A 20,437-nucleotide genomic window follows, 5' to 3' on the forward strand; every position below is an offset into this window, starting at 1 on the left:
GGATAGGGAGAGGGAAAAGGAAGGGCTTGGAGAAAGGCAGGGTGAGAGAAAGATAGAAAGGAAAGAGGGAGGGAGGAAAGAGGGAGGGAGACATATAAAGGATAGAATTATAGATGCAAGAACTCGCTCATGTGTGATAGCGCACGCCCACACTTTATTTATTTATTTATTTATACTTATATGCCGCCCAGTCCCAAAGGGATTGTCACTCAGACACTGTACTTTTACGCCCACCCCGAAAAAAAATTAGAGGGAACACTGCCCTCGCCCCTCTGCTCCCTGCTCGCCTTCCAGAACGGTGTTACAGGAGACGGTGCTAAGGTAAACCCTTTCCGGGTTATTAATTTGTAATTTTAAAAAATCATGCCGGGCTCGCAAAAAAGAGAGTCTGAAAAAAAAACCTGCGTGGACGTCGCACCATTTGCTTCCTCCTTTGGCGGCTCATAACTAGATTTTTACAACCCCCCACCCCCCTTGATAAGCTTTTACTTGAATCTGAACAGTTTGGGGGTTCGCCAAAGAGAGAAAAGTGAACGAGAGGGAGAGAGAAAGGGAGGAAGAGAGAAAAGTGAACGAGAGGGAGAGAGAAAGGGAGGAAGAGAGGAAGGAAGGAAGAGATAAATATAAAGGGAGAGAGGGAGAAAGAGAGGGAGGGGAAGATGAGAAGGAAGGAAAAGAGAGAGAGAAAGAGAAAAAAGTGGAAGGAAGAGAAAAAAAGGAAGGGAGAGAGAGAAAGAGAAAAAAGTGGAAGGAAGAGAGAAGGAAAGGAAGGAAGAAAGGGAGAGAGAGAGAAAGAGTGTGAGAGAGAAGATAGGAAGAGAGAGGGAGAGAAATGATAGAATAAAGGGGAGAAAAAAAAGAGAAATGAGAAAATGATTGAGGCAGAGAATGACAGGAAAGAGAGAGAAAGATAATTATGCATATTTGTTATTTAAACTATAAATATCACAAAATTATGTTTTTTTTCTCAAGGTGACACACCACCCGAGTTATGCTCAGTTTTTTGGCAAATTTTGACACACCAAGCTCAAAAGGTTGCCCATCACTGTCCTAGACTGTACAGGATAAAAGGAGAGAGAATGGCCTTCAGGGAAGGGCCTCTACCAAGACAATGATCAAGGCAGAATGTAACCTGAGTAAACCTCTCAATAAGTTCTAGCCTAGCGCTCACCAAAAAAAACCAAAATGGAGGGAGAAGTGGAGTGCATTCAGACTTGCAAGATTCTGTATCTAGTTACAATAAAAGAATACTGACCTATATTACATTGAAATCTGATCTACCTTGTGGGGCTAAAACCAGGTGGAGATTGCTAACTTTCTGTCTTCAGGAAGATACTGTTATTTTTCACAGCATCTCTTCTGTGGAACATTATTCTCCTGAGATTTGGAAGTTCCCATCCTGTTAGAAATCTGAAAAGCTTTAAAATTTAGCTATTCCCTCAAGAATAGGGCTAGGATGTTAGAAGAGTTTGGCTATATGGCATTTGGATGTATTTTACTTGTACACCTTCCAGAGTATCTCTGTGTGGAAGATGGGCGGTTTCTATATTTGATGAATAAATTTTAAAGGACCTTGGCTACATTTACTAATGTTATTATGGTGGTTATTTGTAGGAGCAGAGCATGTAGAGCTGGGGATGGAGTTAAATGAGTAATAAGCCTAGAGTCATTATGTCCTTATAAACATTCTAAGCCCAACTCCTATTGAATTCCATTTAACCTTATCTGGCCAATTTAGTATTGAACTTTAGATTCCTGAGAAAAGGCTTACATTAAAGGTATTTTTTGATGACTATGTTATACTAACTTTACCTAATATTTACATTGTATTCAAGATTTGTAAAACTTTAACTCAAATTTACTAAACCTTTTAACATTTAACATATATTCAATTATGTATTCTTTTTTTGTATCTGAATGTATACTTTCAAAAGAAGCGGGGGAAATACACCCCCACTTTATGTTTAGTGTTTGTATGTGTGTCTGTTTATTTTATGAAAATTAATTAAAAAATTGAAAAAAAAAAAAAAGAAAAGGCTGGACTGTATCTTTGCACTTGACATTAATTTAGTCAACTAAAAGTTCATATTAATTGCACCAGAGAAACGTCAATGGAATTCAAGAGTTGGACTTTTGGGAGGGTTATGGTTTTGACTTTAATTTATTGTTCATGACCCAGAATTATGGAAATGAAAAGAACAACCATAAAAAATATATAAATGAACAATAGTGTTAATGTTGTATACTCCATCTATAATCTATAACCTTAGAAATCTAGTCATCAAATCTCATTTAGCTGATAAAAGGCTGACATACTAGGTGGTATGAAAGAATGTATGTACTAAATGTGTATTTGAAAAGAAAAGGTGAACTTTGAACTGCTTCCCAGCAGGGACAATCTATCAGATGTTTTAGGAGAAATGTATTAATATTTCAATATGTAGAAATTGTTCACATTCTTTTAACAAGGAGAAACTCCTTTTCTACCTTCTGTGATAGATGCAAAGACTTACAGAATAGCACCGGCTGACTTACCTGCCGGTGCCTTTTGCAGGAGGGTCGGGACGACACCGGACACATGGCCGCCGCCATCTTGGATCTCGGCTGAAGTCTCGCGAGATCGCGAGACTTCGGCCGAGAATCAGGCCAGGGTGGCCTGATTGCTGACGTGTCCGGGCGGGGCTTGCCAGCCCTATAAAAGGGCATGCAGGCCCGGGTTCGGCCTGTTCGCCCGGACTACGTCAGCAGAGCAGACATTTGGATGTCTGCTCTGGGAGCCTCTTTCGGCGGCCGCGTGGTCGGCCGTCACTTGGGAAGCCTCGTCAGAGGCTTGAGGAGGCTGCAGCTCGTTGCGAGCAGCTGGTAATAGCCCTCTTCAGCCCATCCGAGGCCTGCGGTCTGCCCCTCTTCCACCTTGGAGCTCTCGGGCAGCAACCAGGCTTTCGGCTGGAGTCCGCCCCCCCCCTTAGTAAAAGGCTGCCGCTTGTTGTGGCCACCATTTTGAGAGCCTCATCGGAGGCTCGTGGAACGGTCTGGGGGCTTCGGCTGGCGGGAAGGCTGGGCCTTGTGCCGTTTCGGCTGTTGCCCCCTCTATTTCATCCGGGGGGAGGGATCGTTCTGGTCGCCCCCTCGGGAATGTGGGGGATCGGGCGGAGGGCTCGCGTGTGCGGCCCCCCCGGGTTCGTGGCCCCTGTACAGAGGGCAATTAGGCCCTTGGCGGCAGCTTCCTGCTGCTGCGCTGCCTGTTTGGGCAGAGGCCATTTGCTGCCCTCTTTTGGGGCCTAGGGCCCCAGTTTCATTAATGTGTAAAAATAAGAACGATAGTGTAAAACAAAAATCATAATAATAATGAGACTGATAATACTGATAATTATGGTCAAAATTAAGTAATATATTTATTATATAAATCTTATAGTCAAACATTAATTATTTACATATGTTGGTAGCCCAGCTGGTAGCTGTGCCTAGGAGGGTGATGAGGCCCTCGGCCAGGGCTAACCAGGAAGGTGCCCCCGGGGGGTCCTGCTGGAGGGAATGGGGTGGGTGCCACCCGGTCCCAGTTTCTTGGGGGTTTGGGGGGGGGCACCTGTAACCAGGTTTGGCCCCCCGCCGGCTCCTACTGCGGGGGCACAGGCCCCTGGGGCAGCTTTTCTGCTAGGGCCTGGTGTGTCGGGGCGGGGGATTGGACCCCGCCAACGCAGGCCATGGTGCCTCCGCCCCTTTTGACGGCTTACCCATTGGGGCCAGGGGTATTAGGTATGGGGGCCACCACAGTGTGGGACCCGTTCGCCGCATGTCATGGGTTTGCTGCAAAGGGGATTGTTTTCGCCCCTTTTGTATGTACAGCCATGCGTGCGGGGAAGCGGGGGTTCCCATGCCGCTTCGGTGTGCCCCTGCCCCTGAAAGGGGACGGTTAGGAGGGGAGGGGGTCCAGGGAACAACCCCCACCTACTGGGGGTAAAGGGGCCCAGCCCAATTAATTTAAACGCTTGAGGGTTGGTTGAGGGACTACCACCGTCGCTCGAGAGCGGCTGCTCTCTTGCTAGGTTTCTCAAAGGGATTCAGGATCCCTTACATGGGGGTTAGGCAAGCCTTCATGTCCAGCAACCTCAGGTCAGTTGTAGGACATGAAGACATTGTTCGGTCCAAAGTAGCGAAGGAGGTGGCCGAGGGGAGGGTCCTGGGGCCCTCCCCGGAGCCGCCCTTCCCGAATCTTGGGGTGTCCCCATTAGCGGTGATCCCCAAAAAAGACGAGTGGTGAATTTAGGTTGATTCACCACTTGTCTTTTCCTAAAGGGGAGTCAGTGAACGATTTCGTTCCTGATGAACTTGGTTCAGTCCGGCACGCATCCTTTGATGCGGCCGTGGCCATGGTAAGGGAGTGTGGGGTTGGAGCCCTTGTGGATAAATGCGACATTACGTTGGCATCCCAGCTCCTCCCCATACACCCAGACGACTTCGAGCTGTTGGGCTTCCATTTCGAAGGTGGTTTTTATGTGGACAGGGCTTTACCCATGGGTTTCTCTGTCTCGTGCTCTCTTTTGGTGAGCTTTAACACCTTCTTGGAGTGGGCGCTCAGGAGGCGCAGTGGTCTGGGCTCGGTCGTTCACTACCTTGCTGATGTCTTGATGGCGGGGCCTGCGCGTTCAGAGCAATGCTTTGCTCTAATGCGGGACTTCGAAGCCCTTTGTGCTCAGTTGAGGGTGCCTTTAGCCTCTGAGGAGACCAAAGGCCCCGCCACCAAGATTACCTTCCTTGGTATTGAATTGGACTCAGAGGAGCAATCTTCTAGACTGCCCCTGGACAAGTTGACTAAACTCAGGGGTAAGCTCGAAGTGGTTCTGGGCTGCAGGAAGGTCACTCTTCGGCAGCTCCAGGAACTAGCTGGGATACTTGATTTTGCCTGCCGGGTCATTGTGCCGGGCAGGGCCTTTTCTAGGAAGTTATACGCTGCGATGAAGGGGCTCCGTTTGCCCCATCATCGTACCCGCTTATGTGCAGGGGTCAGGGCTGACCTCTGCGTGTGGCGGGAGTTTTTAGACCAATTTAATGGGCTGTCTTTTGGAGGCACGAGCTTCTTTTGGAAGCTGAGTTGCAGCTCTGCTCCGATGCCATGGGGACTTGTGGTTTTGGGGTAGTGTTCGGTGACTAGTGGTGCTGGTCGGTTTGGCCTCCGGAATGGAGTGCCTCTTCATTGGTTAAGGATTTGATTTTTTTTTTTTGGAGCTCTTCCCCTTGATAGTGGCCCTAGAGCTTTGGGGTGAGCAGTTTAGGGATGGGACTGAGCATTTTTGGTGTGACAACCTAGCGGTTGTCCATGTTGTGAACGCCCTGTCCTCTAAGAGTGACAGGGTCATGCGACTTGTCCGCCATTTTGCGCACAGGTCCTTGTCCCTAAACACATTGTTTTTGGCTAGGCATGTCCCTGGATTGGATAACGGGGTCGCTGACGCCTTGTCCCGTGGTCAGTTGTCCAGGTTTCGGACCCTGGCCCCATGGGCACGTGCATCGCCAGAGGCTTTTCCCGACCACCTTGGGAGCCTGAGTGGGCTGCTGGGCAGTGGAGCGTAGAGGTCTGCTGGGCTACGGCCCTCTCAGTGGTGCCTGGCACTCTGGGGGGCTTAGCAGCAGGCAGGTGACGAGTTTCAGGCAAGATACGGGTTACCCCTATAGCTGGCCAGCCCCAGTTGTGTACCTGGCCATATTTGTGTCCAGCTTAGGCAGCGTGGCCTTTCAGTTGGGACTTTGAGGTCCAGGTTGGCCGGCCTCGCCTTTTGTCCAAGGCGGGGGTGGGTTTATTGATTTATGGTGACTTCCGCATTGTGAGAATGCGGGAAGGCTGGGCCAGGGCCTTATCGCAGGCTGCCAGGTCATTCCATGCCTTCCATTTCATTGCCTTCGTTAGGTGGGTTTTAGTATACAGGGTTTGGCCAGGCCAAGTATGGATCCCGCCGATTAGGGAACGCTCGTTCCGTAGCGGCGCTGCCACTAGTGCGGTAACGGCATTCTCGATACAGAGGATTCGGGGACGTCGACCGCTGGTGGTCAGCGGCCTGTTTTAGGGTACGAACGGCCGGTTGAGGGTCCGGGGTAAGATCTTAGGCCAGGTTCCCCTTTGGTCCCCTTCTATTCAACCCCGCCAGGACGTGACCGGCGGTGTTGCTGTGGGTCATGGAGCGCCCACCGACCACTCAGCAACCAGGTACCGCCGGGGGGGGTGGACCCTGCCGTCGTGGCGGCTGGGTCACTGTTGTCTGGCTGGGGAGAAGGGGTGTACGGTGGGACGGGTGTTTCTACCGCTATGGCTGGGAGGGCGGCATCCCATTGCTGCACCCAGGTGGTCCTGGGAGGGCGGCATCCCATTGCTGCGCCCAGGTGGTCCTGGGAGGGCGGCATCCCATTGCTGCACCCAGGTGGTGCTGGGAGGGCGGCATCCCATTGCTGCGCCCAGTTGGTCCTGGGAGGGCGGCATCCCATTGCCGCGCCCAGGTGGTGTTGGGAGGGCGGCATCCAATTGCTGCGCACAGTTGGTACTGGGAGGGCAGCATCCCATTGCTGCACCCAGTCGGTGCCAGGGGCGGCATCCCATTGCTGCGCCCAGAGGTGTGCTGAGAGGGCGGCATCACATTGCTGCGCCCAGTCGGTGCCAGGGGCAGCATCACATTGCTGCGCCCAGATGTGTGCTGGGAGGGCGGCATCTCATTGCTGCGCCCAGTTGGTGCTGGGAGGGTGGCATCCCATTGCTGCGCCCAGTTGGTGGGGGGGCGGCATCCCATTGCTGCGCCCGGATGTGTGCTGGGAGGGCGGCATCCCATGGCTGCGCCCAGTTGGTACTGGGAGGGCGGCATCCCATTGCTGCGCCCAGGTGGCGGGTCTTGCACTTCGGTGGCAAGGACCTGTGCGGGCCTGGGGGTCTACTTTAGATCTGCCTGGCTCGCGAAGCCTGCGGTGGCTTCGCACTGTGGGGCCCACCACGCAAGTGGTGTGGTCGAGATCCTCCCGAGGATCATTTGGTGGGACGCCATTTCCCTTAGGGCCCTTCACCGGGTTAGACGGGGAGTTATTAAGGCCCTGGGTACGGTAGTCAGAGAATTAGGCGGGGTGGTAGTGGCCCATCCCCGCATCACCATAGATCAGCTGTGGCTTTACCTGGCTGCTGGTCTTCCTCTGTCAGAACAGAGGAACACCATTTTTCTTACAGGACCTGCGGTGGTCTCTGCGTGAGCTGGCGCAGTTAGAGGGGGGAGTTGGGGGGCCAAGATAGAGATCTGACCCCCGCTCCGTGGCAGGTTAGGGGCAGAAAACTGGGTGGTGGTTTAGCAACTGCGTGTTCTCCGTTGGGCATCTTTGGGGATGATTGACAGGTTCTCTCCAAGCTTGTGGTGGAAGCGACCTGAGCAGTTGGGGGGAACCTGTCTTTGGGTCCCGCACCTTTAAGTCCCCTGTTAGGGGTTAGCCGGCGGGACCCCCCTCATGCAAGTGCATGGCAGGGTCTCAGGTGAGGGAGGGGTCCCTCACCTGGACTAGCATGGAGCTACGCCCATATGTTGCCCAGGAAGTTTATGTGACGTCATTTTCCGCCCCGGAAGCAATTGTTTGACCCTGCAGGTCCATTGTTGGGTCATAGTTAGATATGTTAATTTATGCTAATTTTGTTGACTAAATTATGCTAATTTATTTTAATAAAAATGACCTAGTTTAAATCCAGCTCTTGTGTCCGTGTCATTACTCCGTCTCTTCTGCAATAGCACCGGCAGACTTACCTGCCGGTGCCTTTTGCAGGAGGGTCGGGACGACACCGGACACATGGCCGCCGCCATCTTGGATCTCGGCTGAAGTCTCGCGAGATCGCGAGACTTCGGCCGAGAATCAGGCCAGGGTGGCCTGATTGCTGACGCGTCCGGGCGGGGCTTGCCAGCCCTATAAAAGGGCGTGCAGGCCCGGGTTCGGCCTGTTCGCCTGGACTACGTCAGCAGAGCAGACACCCGCCCGCCCTCCCTGTTTTGCAGTGTGCTATTATGGGTCGCCCTAGGAGGCCGAATGGGAATTTTTTGCGGCCTGGCCTTTTAGCCAGGCCGTTTTTTCGCCCATTCCACACTGGGGAAAGGGATAAGCGGTTAGGGGGCGCTTGCACCTTTTTTAGTCTAATTGGCTTACCTTTGGTCATTTGGGTAGGCAGGTTAGGGTCGGAAAACTGGGTGGTGGTTTAGCAACTGTGTGTTCTCCGTTGGGCATCTTTGGGGATGATTGACAGGTTCTCTCCAAGCTTGTGGTGGAAGCGACCTGAGCAGTTGGGGGGAACCTGTCTTTGGGTCCCGCACCTTTAAGTCCCCTGTTAGGGGTTAGCCGGCAGGACCCCCCTCATGCAAGTGCATGGCAGGGTCTCAGGTGAGGGAGGGGTCCCTCACCTGGACTAGCATGGAGCTACGCCCATATGTTGCCCAGGAAGTTTATGTGACGTCATTTTCCGCCCCGGAAGCAATTGTTTGACCCTGCAGGTCCATTGTTGGGTCATAGTTAGATATGTTAATTTATGCTAATTTTGTTGAATAAATTATGCTAATTTATTTTAATAAAAATGACCCAGTTTAAATCCAGCTCTTGTGTCCGTGTCATTACTCCGTCTCTTCTGCAAAATATTACAGTTTGCTTGTTTGCTTCTAGAACCCTAACTAAGATCAGTTAGAATTAAATAAAATTTGTTGGCTTATGCTATAGAGGCAAATTCTTATTGCACAAGCTAATGAATTATAGCTTACACATTATAATTGTCCCTTTTAACACCACTTTAAACACCACCAATAAAAGTGTCATACCAAGTTTTTCAGAAGTGGTTTGCTCTTGCAGAATTAGAACTCAGGATCTCCCGATTTTTAGCCTGATGCCTTAACCATTACAGCAAGCTGGCTCTTAAAATAAGTATATGTTGCTAAAAATCTCTTTTGCTCTGTAGAGTGATTAAAAAATGCCTATCAATGCCTAGTAGCTTTTCACATTCCTGGATCCAAGTAGCATACGATTAAGAATAAATAAACGATGCCAAGGAGAATCAGATAAAATGCAAAAAGCCGTAAACTCACATGCAGCTGTAGTGCTTTTACAAATGGTAGCTCAAAGCTACCTGGAAGAAACACTCTTAAGTGAGCAAACCCATGAAGTTTCAATGACCTGTTTGATTACTGCTGATATTCAATTTCATGTAGATTTCATGTCAAGAACAAATGCAGTTAAGGAGGAAGCAAGATTTTCCCCATCATTTACCGACAGTGTGATGTTTGTCTAGGGGAAGGGAGGGAAGGGAAGGGAAGCAGAGCAGAGCAGAGCAGAGCAGAGGAAAGGAAAGGAAAGGAAAGGAAAGGAAAGGAAAGGAAAGGAAAGGAAAGGAAAGGAAAGGAAAGGAAAGGAAAGGAAAGGAAAATTTCTACTTTAATCCAGGAAAGTATTAAATGCATGTATAAGATATTCAGTGAAAAATTAAATGAAACAGTAAGTGAGGATCCTGCCATGTTGCTGACTGTAATAAAGAACTTATTTACAGGGACTTTGAACTTTAAAAAAGACGAATAAACAAGAAAAACAATGGATTATTCTTAGAACTCACTTTGTTCTCTCAAGTGCCAGCTAAGCTTATCCAGTTTGCTATGAACAAAGCCACTGCCAGGTTCTTCACTGTGTTTTATGTTAATAAGTAAAAATGTACACATCATAGCAGGCATACTGTACCAGCGCCTAAAGCATGAGATTGGCTCTCATTTAACATAAGTCAATACATAAGGTGATTGTCCAAAATCATTAAAGTGCTGTAATGTCTGATTTCATACACTGATTTCTATCGTGTCAGATACTAGTATAGCATGCTGGCTTCATCCTTTTTATTTCTAAATGGCCTACAACTACATAAACATGGGGTGTTCTTGGATGTTCCTACTTGAAGTCTTTGCTATCAGAGGTAAAGTTGGTGAAACAAAGTGAGAGACAAGATAAAGTTACACTAGAAATAAAACAGTGGGAAAGAAACTTTATTCTTACTGAGCCTGAAATGTAATTTCAGCATTTCCACCCTTTGCAATCTGCCTGTATTATTTCCCTGACAAAGAGGTGTCCCTTCAAAACACATTTGGTATCCCTTATAGTAAATTATGGGTTTGGGTCATAGTTCCCTCTAAGCTGAGCAGTGAGCAATCGCTCACTTAAAAATCATCATCAACTCAGAGTTTTCCAAACCTGCCCAGAAGCCGAGAGGGAAGGAGTGAGAGGGAAGGAGAGAGAGAGGAAGAGAGGAAGAGAGAGAAACAGATAGAAAAAATAGAGGAAGGAAAAGAGAAAGAAAAAGAATGGGAGTAAGGAAGAGAGAAAGAAAATCAAAATCTATTTTGAAACTAGCTCAACTATTTAAGTGGCATTTTGATATTGATAGAGTTGCCCTATTATGAGCTCACTGTTATAGACACAGTACAGTATTTTATTTTGAAATTCTCTGAGGCAAAACAGGGTGGGTTTTTTATTTGTTTGTTTGTTTATTTGTTTGTTTATTTATTTATTTATTATTATTTCTGTGCTGCCCAGTCCCGAAGGGACTGCCGCTCAGACACTATACTTTTCCGCCCACCCCAAAAAAAAATTAGAGGGAACACTGGTTTGGATAGGGTTTTGTTTTTTGTTTTGCTCTCTGTGAGAGTGAGGGGGATCTTTTGAATTGTGAAACCTGCAGATTCAAGTAGGATTGGAATAAAAGATTTGTTTATTCTCCCATTTATACTTTCTTTATCTTTATCTTTATTTTGTTTTATTTAGCATATGGCACCTTACGTGTTTAAATTGGTTACATTTCCCCCTTTTCCAAGCAGGTGTTTTTAATCTGATGATTGCTGAAACAATTTTCTGACTACAGCTGTTTAGAGTGACTTATTAACATAATTGTTTTATTTCCTTGTAGCAATCTTTAGCTTCAAAGCCACTTTGAACCTGATTTAATCATATCCCCGCATTTTAATTCATTTAGCAGTGCCATGACATTGCACTGACAAATTTTGGCAGTCAGATTTCAATAGTGTAAGTGGAAAAGAAGAGGCCTTTATCTCTCAAATAGCCGAAAATGTTATTCAAGCTAATTTCAGTCTTTCTTCTTCTTCTTTTTTTGAGGTTTGGGGGGCTTTTATCAGTGAGAATAGTACTGGAATTTCCATATACAAAACTTTGGAAAAGATTCCAAACTAAAGACTCCCAAAATTGTTAACTCCACATCTATTACCTCACCAGATGGCCTCCAAAAATAGAGGTGCTGGTTTGTACCCCTAACTCTCCCTGATCTTTCCTAAGGAGGTAAAGGAACATGGAGACAAGATGGCCTTCCTTCTTAAAGTTGATCTCATTGTTTTCAGTGGACTTTTATAATTCTGCAAACCTACCACTTAACAGTGCAAATCTAAACCTATGTTCCTGCCCCAATGGCTGTACCTGCTTAGAACCCAAAGGCTACCCTCCAGCCTTGGTTACAAAATCATTCCAATGATTTAGGTGGATTTTGGCTGGATGGAGTCTGCTGAAACCAGAGCATGGGGCTCAGTGCATAAATTCTTGATGACTGTACAAGGATTGTACATGTACTGTGGCTGCTTTCTTCTTCGGTACAGTAATTTGGCAAGTAGGTTTTATTTTCTGAGTGGCAGAAATATCTTCTGAATCCCCTTGCTGAAATTCACTGGCAGAGCTTTACGATAATTATACCACAACTGTGTATGTGGTTTTGCACTGATTTACCAGACACAACTCTTTGGAAAATGCTCAGTGAGGGAAGAGACTCCATCAGCTCAACTGAAAGAGCAGCTTGGAAGCATTTAAGCAATTTGAGCATTTTAGATGTTTTAGCACAGGGCTCCTGAGTATAGCTAGAGTTTTAAGCACAGCCACCATTAACTACCTAGCTTTTAAGAATGGCATCTGCTATGTAATAGAGTAGTTGAGCCTTGCAGTTAGGGTTCAAGACAACCTTAGTTAGACTTCAGAGAGTGAAGTTGGTGTAATAGAAATGTTGTTTTTGCAAAGAAGTGGATTTTGTTGGAAATGTTGTTTTTGCAAAGAAAGCAATTTTTTAAGAATTGTGGGTATAAAATTTCAGTAGGACATTGGGACATTAAATGTAAAAAAAAGACTGCAAAACAGGAAGAAACTGTTATTCTGATAAAGTGAGTCAGCTTAGTCAAGCAGATTAGTTAACATGTTAACAGTTTTAACCACACAGTCTAGTAAAGTAGTGAAGAAATTAATTAATAACTTGCTTCAATTTAGTATGCTTATGTACAAGGATTGTAAAGAAGCAAGAAATGTAAATTAAAAAAATTTTAAAAGGGGGAAAAATGTAGAATGGAAAAGGGTAAACTGTATAAAGCAAGTGAAACAGATTAAGCATGGGAAAAGTCATGGAGAAACAAGCATTCTGGAAAGATTGATCTTTGTCAAAGGGGGCTGCAAGGAGGGATTTGTGGCTCGGGTAGAAGAAATAAAAAGTTGAAGAAATGTATTTCTTGATGTGCCTACCTGTTAGCCACCAGCTCTTGCAAGAACGTATTTTACGTGCAATAAAGTACATGCTGCTTCATTTTATGACTCCGTCAAATTTCTGACTGAGTCTGTTTCTCACATTGGGATGTGACATTTAATAAGGGAAGCATAGTCCATTCATTGTAGTATTTTAATAAATTTTATAATTAATTTCTAACTAATCCTTTTATAATCCTGTAGTCCCTTGTCCCTTGATTATAACTATATCCTGTTTTCTTTGTTTCAACTTTGCCCATGGAATGATACTGAGCATGCCCACGTGAGCTTGATCTGGCTTTGCAAACCTGTAATAAATATTTGCAGATTAAAGCACTCTGATGTATTGCTTGAGTAGACAATGAACCTCAGCTTGGATCACTTGAGAACAGAGAAAAACCTGAAGTTGTAAACAGAAAAGAAATAAATTCAGAAGTTCCTTTTTTACAGATTTTTGTTCCTCTTTTCACTGAACATTTTTTATTCCAGTTAATCATTTTATGTCTTTTGTAAATTATAAAACTGATATATAGGGAGAGATAGCTTTTCCCTTTTTTTTACTCAAGGCCTTTTATTTTTGCATGATAACTTTTGGACTGCAAGCCTGAAACCAGGATTTTTTTTTTCTCTTAATGATCTTTATAAGCTGTTCTGGAAACCTTTCTCAGTTGAATAGCAGTAAAAAAAAATTTTTTCAAAATGATTAAATTGGGAATTATGATTTAAGGACATATGTTCCCTCGCTCCCTTCACAGAACTATCATTTTCTTGCAGTTAATTATTTAAATCTGAAGCCTTATTAAGAAATCAAGGATTAGTTTAGTACCAGTAACACTGGCATCTAGGGACTACAAGAAACAGACAGCACGTAGTACAGATTGTAAAAATTACAGCCCATAATTTTGTTATCCATTTTTCATGCAAATAAAATGATTCTGGCCTAATTCTTACAACCCAAACAGAGTTGGGTGTCTAACTGAAATAACAAAATCTGTTCCGCAGTTCTACCATTTCTAAACAATATCAGGCAGTTTAGCTGGACACAGGCATTGCTTTACTCCAATAATCTTTGTTTGCACTTGACCTAATTAGTCAGCAGTCCTTCAGCGATTTGTACACTCCCGATTAGAACAGTATTGCATGAGCTGATAAAAACGGAGAAAACTGGAAAGAGAAAAGTATCAAATCTTCAAACATGATTTTGCCCAAATTCTTGGCTTTAAAGAGGTACATGAATGGATTTGCTCTGCTATGAGAAAGCACAAACATATCAAAAGCTTCTTAAGAGCATAATAAAGCAGGCCATTGTTCTGTTTAACATGTGGTGTAACAATGATTAAATACATGGGGCCATGGCAATAAGTGCTTGAAAAGGTCAGTTCCCATTTGCTGATGAAGTCTCAAAACCAAACACAGAGATGACAAAGATCTACCATGCTTTAGAGGTGTCAATTTTATTCATTTATTTATAAATCCATTATGGCTATTTCTGTTTACATGTTACATTTTCTTAAAAAGGTCAAATGGCATGGTATTCAGGGATTATTAAACCAGATACAACTTTGATTTAGAAAGATATTCCAGAAACCACTTTATTTTTCCAGTGTAAGGCATTTACTTGTTTCATACAGTACATTTAATACCAGAACCCTAAAAATATGCAATCCACATTCTCAAGCCAAGATCTTTTACAAGGACAATTAACTTTCCCCTTGTGCTATTTCAGACCAAATGGCTAAAATTTAGTTTATTCCACCTTAAGTCATTTTTTTTCAGATGATAAGAAGGCTCTCTGGTATTCTTTCTGATGAGTTTCTGGAGACAGCCAACCCCATTCATCTAACTGAGTGAAAGGGTCACCCCAGTGCTGGCAGTACAGAAGCCATTTTTCTGCCTAAGAGCTCAGTGTGTGATCAAGGAATTTCATTAACACAGCCAGCTAAATAAGAGTTGAGTATATTTCATTTTCTCTGTATTTACTTATCACAAAATTGTAACAGTTCAAAGAGTCATCGAAGCATCACATCTAATTTAACACTCTGCTGCAAATACGATCCAGGGCTGATAAACTCATGGTGTCACAGCAGCATCACATGACATATCAGGACTTTTTCTCCCTTAGCTAAACTGTGCAGAGGCGTGGCCAATACATTATGTATCCGTCCCATGGTCAGGAGTTTGACAACCCTGCTCTAGAACATCTCTGAGAGAATACTATCTAGCTTCTGTTTGAAGACTTTTGGCAAAGAAGAAATGATGGCAACCCTATCAGATAGACTCAGCTTAAGAAACAGATACTACCCAGATCTTATCCCAATAAAGTAGCTTATCTTGTAAGTCAGAATGTGCTTCCTTCCTTTTTCATCTTGATGAAAATTAACGAGAGGGGAACGCTGTCTGAGAAACTTTCTCAACGTACTTTCTTGGGCTAGGCTCAGGTTTCATTTATCTGAAGATCTTGCTTTTGTCCTTTAGGGTCATTCTGTTTATCTACCACATTCTATCATGTCCCATGCATCTTACTCCACTCACATATAGCTCAGATAGAGAGGACACTCACCTGACATCTAATTTGAACCTACTGTAGTTCCTTATGGTTTTAAGCCATTGATTCTCGCCTTTCCCTCTGGTCTAGGTTTTAAGCTATTTTTTATATATATCATAAAGAAAGCCATTTCAAAATATTTCCCTTCCTATTATGGATAGACCATTGCAAAGGTATTATTTGGAGACATTTTTTGAACCATGAAAACATGGTTCTCAATTTCCTATGTAAATTTGGATCTCTGCTACCTGATTACTGTATAAATAATTTAGCAGTTGAATTCCATGTTACAAACCATAGGACCAATCTTTAAGGCTAGAAAAGCCAGCTAAACTGTTTGCTGTGTCTCTAACTGAAACCTGTTACTCAGCTCCTTCAAGGCATTAGAAATACATCAACCTTCCCCAAATTGAGATCTCCAAATGTGTTGGATTATCTCTGGAATTCCAGCCTTCATGAACAACTCTGAAAATTCCATCCCAAATGTAACAGGAAAACATGAAATTGGGGACATACAAGATATGACACAATGCAGACAGATTGCCTCTATCAAAAGAAAAAAAATATTCTTATCTGTGTGTCCTGATATTTCTGGTAAGAAAGTGGGTATTAAAATTCCAGCATTTCAAATGCCAATTACAAATAGGGTAAGGCTTTGCACTTTTATTATCTTGTTTTACTTCAACAGGGAAGAAGTGACTATCTCATTTTAAACCAAACGCAAGGAAAAACAGTAAAACTGAAAAACCAGCAATCTGATTCATATATACTGTAAGGCCTGGCCTCAATCCTGCTAAATTGCAATACCTTTGCAATAGACATACAATGGCAGCATTATTTTTGACTGTGTGCTGGTGTATTCATCCCTGTCCCTATCACACCCCCATTGTTTGAGCCCTTGGATTCTAATACACATTTTAGAAACAACTCCATATAAATAGTATGAATTTCCTTGCACTGGAAAATGAGTCTTTAAAAAAAAGAAATTTTAAAGTCTGGGTTAAAAACATTTGTAATTAACTCTTTAACCTTTTTAAAAAATGAGCTTTTAGACAAGTAATATCTTTGATGCTAATAACTTATTTTCCTTTCCCTTCGCTATTAGCATAGTAGTTTTAGATAGACTAGGAGTGGCAGTCTAAAACTACTCTTTTTTATTTAAGAGATTGGATATGTATCCTTACAAAATGAAGCATACAAGACTGAAGACTAGATATCATAGTATTTGATAGAGAAGGGTGGCATTTTTAAAGAAGGCCGTATCATCCATATAAAAATTTGCACATAAATCAAGAAAGTATCAACTTTACAGCTTTAAAAGAAAGTGTTTTTCCAGCATCATCAATACAAAGTACTTAATCAGATTGTAAATATGTTGTCATGATATTGAAAATAAAATTCTGATATTTTCCACTTCCCTTTTAATAGTACTCAGCATATTTATTTGATGAGCTGAGAAAGTTAACTTGCAATAGGTATTTCTGGGAAAACAAACAAGGAAGATAGTTAACAAAGATATTTTATCCTATGCCAACATGATTTTTACATGTTACAATTATTCTGTTCATTTTCTTTCTCCTTTATACTCATGTACAACATTCATTATGCAACTATAATCCAATTTTGCAGTTGGAAGAAAAGATTTATATGGTTTCATATTAGGTAAAAGGTAAAAATAAACTTGCACATGAAAATATGTTTTTTGTACAGGAGAGCTAGCACAAATGAAAATGAAAAAAAAATCAGTGTGAATCAAATAGTATTGTAAACAGAGAATTTCATCTATGGTATCTACAACTAGAGAAAGAAGTAAGTTGAACTGAACAGATCTCAATGAAAGGATCACAAAGAAAGAATACTTTCTCTTAAACCTCTGAGGTCTTAGAAAGCTCAGCTGTTTTGACAGCTGAGCCAAACATTTCTAAGTGTGAAATCCTTCATATTTGATTCTTTCAATTGGTACAGAATAAAAGATGCAGCCTTTTAACTGCATTTTAAAAAGACAAGACAAATATGATTTTTTTTAAAAAACAAAAACAAATACAGATAGTGAATACAATCAAACACTGGCCATTGTGTCAAAGCTTATATTACCAGTTGTTATATCCCAACATCCAGAAACATATTGGAAATTTTGGAACTTAATACTATAATATTTTAAATCGATGATATGGCAGCAGGGGTCCACTCAAATGTGTGTCTTTCTTTTCCTTTTCATACAGAATGTGTGTCCTCAAGAAGTATTTAAACAGTTTAAAGCTAATTTTCCTACAAAAGTTAAAGATGAACAGATCTCAAAGATGCAATATCATAATATCAGGGACCTTAGATGGAAAATAGAAAGAAAGTGCTTCTGAAAGATATGACTTACATTTTCCTTTCCCAGCCTCATTTGTTCAATGTGCTGAAGTACATAGAAAGAACACACTAAAATAAGACTTTTCATCCATCCCTGGGCACACATCCCCTTGGGTTCTGGTTGTGCACTAATATTTTATTTGTTTTATCTCACCTGAAGCCTTTGAAGAGCCAAGGCTCAGTAAACAGACAAGGTGCCACCCACTTCCAATATCCCACCAGTGCTGAACCTAAAACTTGCCTTGCAAACAGATCCCCGCTTCACCCAATTCTTTTCCGGTTGATTCTGCAGAGAATTTTTTTAAAGGACCTCCTAAAGTCATGGTTGAAGATAGTATAGATGACAGGATTCAGGGAGCTATTGCAATAGCCAAACCAGAAGAAGAACTTGAAGAGGGTATCGGGAACATAGCAGCTGCTACAAACAGCAGTCAATGTGTAAGTGAAGAAGAAAGGAAACCAGCAGACAACAAAAACTCCAATCACTACTGCAAGTACAAAGGTGAAGCGTTTTTCCCTGTTCTGTCTCCCCCTCCACCGTGAAGCTTTGGCATTCCTATCCTCTTCTACTTGATTAGGCAAATGGTCTCCAGGCTTAATCTGGCAGAGTTTGGTTTTGCCCTTACTTCTGGGCAGCTTTTCTCCTTTCCTAGGCTGAGGAGTGTCATTGTGCTCTGAAGATGATGTGTCGTCCAGGTCTATACCATTGGTGTCTGTTTCTTGGCTTCCTCTGGCCAATGCTGTCTTCCCACCATTGAGCTTGGTTATCGCAGGCGTATTGTCTTTGTTATCCAACCCATTCTGTCTGCTCTCTACAGTCTCCCCTTGCTTGTTGACAGGCACTCGAGACCTCCTTTTGGCAATCTGGTAGATACGGATGTAGACCAGGATCATGATAAGGCAAGGAGCAAAGAAGGAGCCAATGCTGGAACAGATGATGTACCAGGTCTCCTTGTTGATACTGCAGCTGGGCAATTTGTTCTCAGGCTTCGCTTCTGTTTGTTTCTGGTGCGGAGTCTCGGGCTCACCCTGCTTCATGATGGAGATAAGTGGTGGGAAAGAGATGACCGCGGAGATGACCCAAACCAGGAAGATGATGCTTTTGATGCGGCGTGGGGTGCGCTTGAGGTTGTATTCAATGGCCTGTGTAATGGACCAGTAACGATCCAAGCTGATGGCACAGAGATGCACAATGGAAGAAGTGCAGAATAGTACATCCAAAGCCAGGTAGATCTCGCACCACACCTTGCCAAAGTACCACTGGCCCATCACCTCATTGGCAAGAGAGAAGGGAATGACCAAGGTGGCCACCAGGATGTCCGCTGAGGCCAAGGAAACCAAAAAGAGGTTCTGAGGGGCCTTCAGCATCCGGCTGGTGAAGATAGCAATAATGACTAAGACGTTGCCAAAGATGGTGACGATCATGAGCAGCGTGGCCAGGCAGATGAGGGCTAAGGTAGTGGGCAAGGGGTAAGGAAGGCCCTCCTTCTGCCCGCCCTCGCTTCCATTCAAGCTCCCATTGCCATCCATGTGCTGTGGGTAGCTGTGCTCCAGCTGGAAAGTGGGCAGGTGGGCCAGGGAAGCGAATCCCCCTTGCTCTGAGTCTGGGCTCTTCAGCTTCAACATTAACCCAGCTTCATGGACGTCACTTAAGAGGGGCACGCCCTGCGAGGACGAGGAGGAGGAGGAGGTCCCGCACCTGTTTCCAGCAGGGCTGGTCCTTTCTGCAGAGCACCGGAAAGCCACAGATTCCAATCAGGAGCAAGAGAAGCGGCTTGGCTCAGCTTCCATCACTGCCTAACCGCTTTCCGTTTCAGTCCATTGCCGACCGGCAGGGAGACCGAGTCTCTCTCTCCTTCCTTCCTTCCTTTCCCCACCGCCACAGATTTTCCCTACAAAGTCCACCCGAGACGGGAGGGGGGGTATGGGGCTCCTCAAGAGGCTATTCGCGGCAGGCGGAGCGGGAATCAAAAGTTGCTTCTTACCTTCACCCCGCGTGAGGAAAGGCGAGGACAGGATCTTCGCGGGGGAGAGGCGGCGGAGAGGGAGCCCGGCTTCTCCCGGCGGAGCAGCTCCTGCATGAGGGGCGTCGAAGGGCTCCGTTCTCGCTCAATAAAACCGCGCGAAGAAACGCCAGGAGCCAGTGGGGGAGGGGAGCCGCCTTCTCCTCACACTCTCAGCCGGGCGCCGCTGCTCTCTACCCGTTATAAAGACCGACAACGGAAGCGATTTGGGGCTGAGGGTTGGAAACCAGAGGCAAAGCCGCCGCCGCCGCCGCCTCCTCCTCCAAGAAGGCAGCGCTGGCTCTCCCGGCTGAAGCTCGAGCCGTTCTGGGCTCCCGGCTGAAGCTCGAGCCGTTCTGGGCTCCCGGCTTCACTTTATAGCCCCCCGGTCGGCTCGGCGGTTCGGCGGCTCAGCGTCAAACGCCACGTGGGAAACGGCCCCCGGCGCTCTTCCCCGCCTCTGCCTCGCAGCCGCTTGTCCGGCGGAGAGGAGCTTTGCAGCCGGCCGCCTGAAGCATCAGCCCGCTCGCTCGCTTTTCCCTCGGGGAGAAGGTCCTGCCCGGTGCACACGCCCACCGGCCAACTTCTCGTTCGCTCGCACCTCCACCTAACGCGGCACGCCTCCCTCCGCTCCGCCGCCCTCGCTGAAAGGGGTCAATGCTGCACGCAGGCAACTTATCTGATCCTCCTCCCCGGTGTTATTTACACCCAAGTGTTTTTCCTCTCTACTCGACCCGCTTCCCCTACGTGGAAGTCAAAGCCCCAGTTAGGACCGAAGCGGGAGGACGGGGAGGCGTCCGAGCAAGCAGTTGAATGGACGCCAGGCCTCCACTGCTGTTACACTTTTATACACACACACACACGTATGCACGACCATAATTTGTTAGCCGGGTTTGAGCGTCGCCCACTAATCGGGCATATGGTGCGTCGCACCTATCACCATCCTCTTTTTCTCTTCCTCCTTTCAATTTTATTTTAGTTATTTTCATATATT

At 45.0% G+C, this 20,437-nt stretch overlaps 1 protein-coding gene across 1 annotated transcript; it reads right to left on the minus strand.

Moving 5' to 3' along the window:
- Positions 1–13,985: 13,985 nt before the first annotated feature.
- ADRA2A (adrenoceptor alpha 2A) lies at positions 13,986–20,123 on the minus strand. Its single transcript, XM_070752719.1, has one exon. The coding sequence runs from the start codon at positions 19,064–19,066 to the stop codon at positions 17,702–17,704; it is 1,365 nt and encodes a 454-aa protein (XP_070608820.1). The 5' UTR covers positions 19,067–20,123; the 3' UTR covers positions 13,986–17,701.
- Between the last annotated feature and the right edge of the window lie 314 nt (positions 20,124–20,437).

The sequence above is a fragment of the Erythrolamprus reginae genome, chromosome 5 (genome assembly GCF_031021105.1).
Source record: "Erythrolamprus reginae isolate rEryReg1 chromosome 5, rEryReg1.hap1, whole genome shotgun sequence".
In the NCBI taxonomy this organism is placed as follows: Eukaryota; Metazoa; Chordata; class Lepidosauria; order Squamata; family Dipsadidae; genus Erythrolamprus; species Erythrolamprus reginae.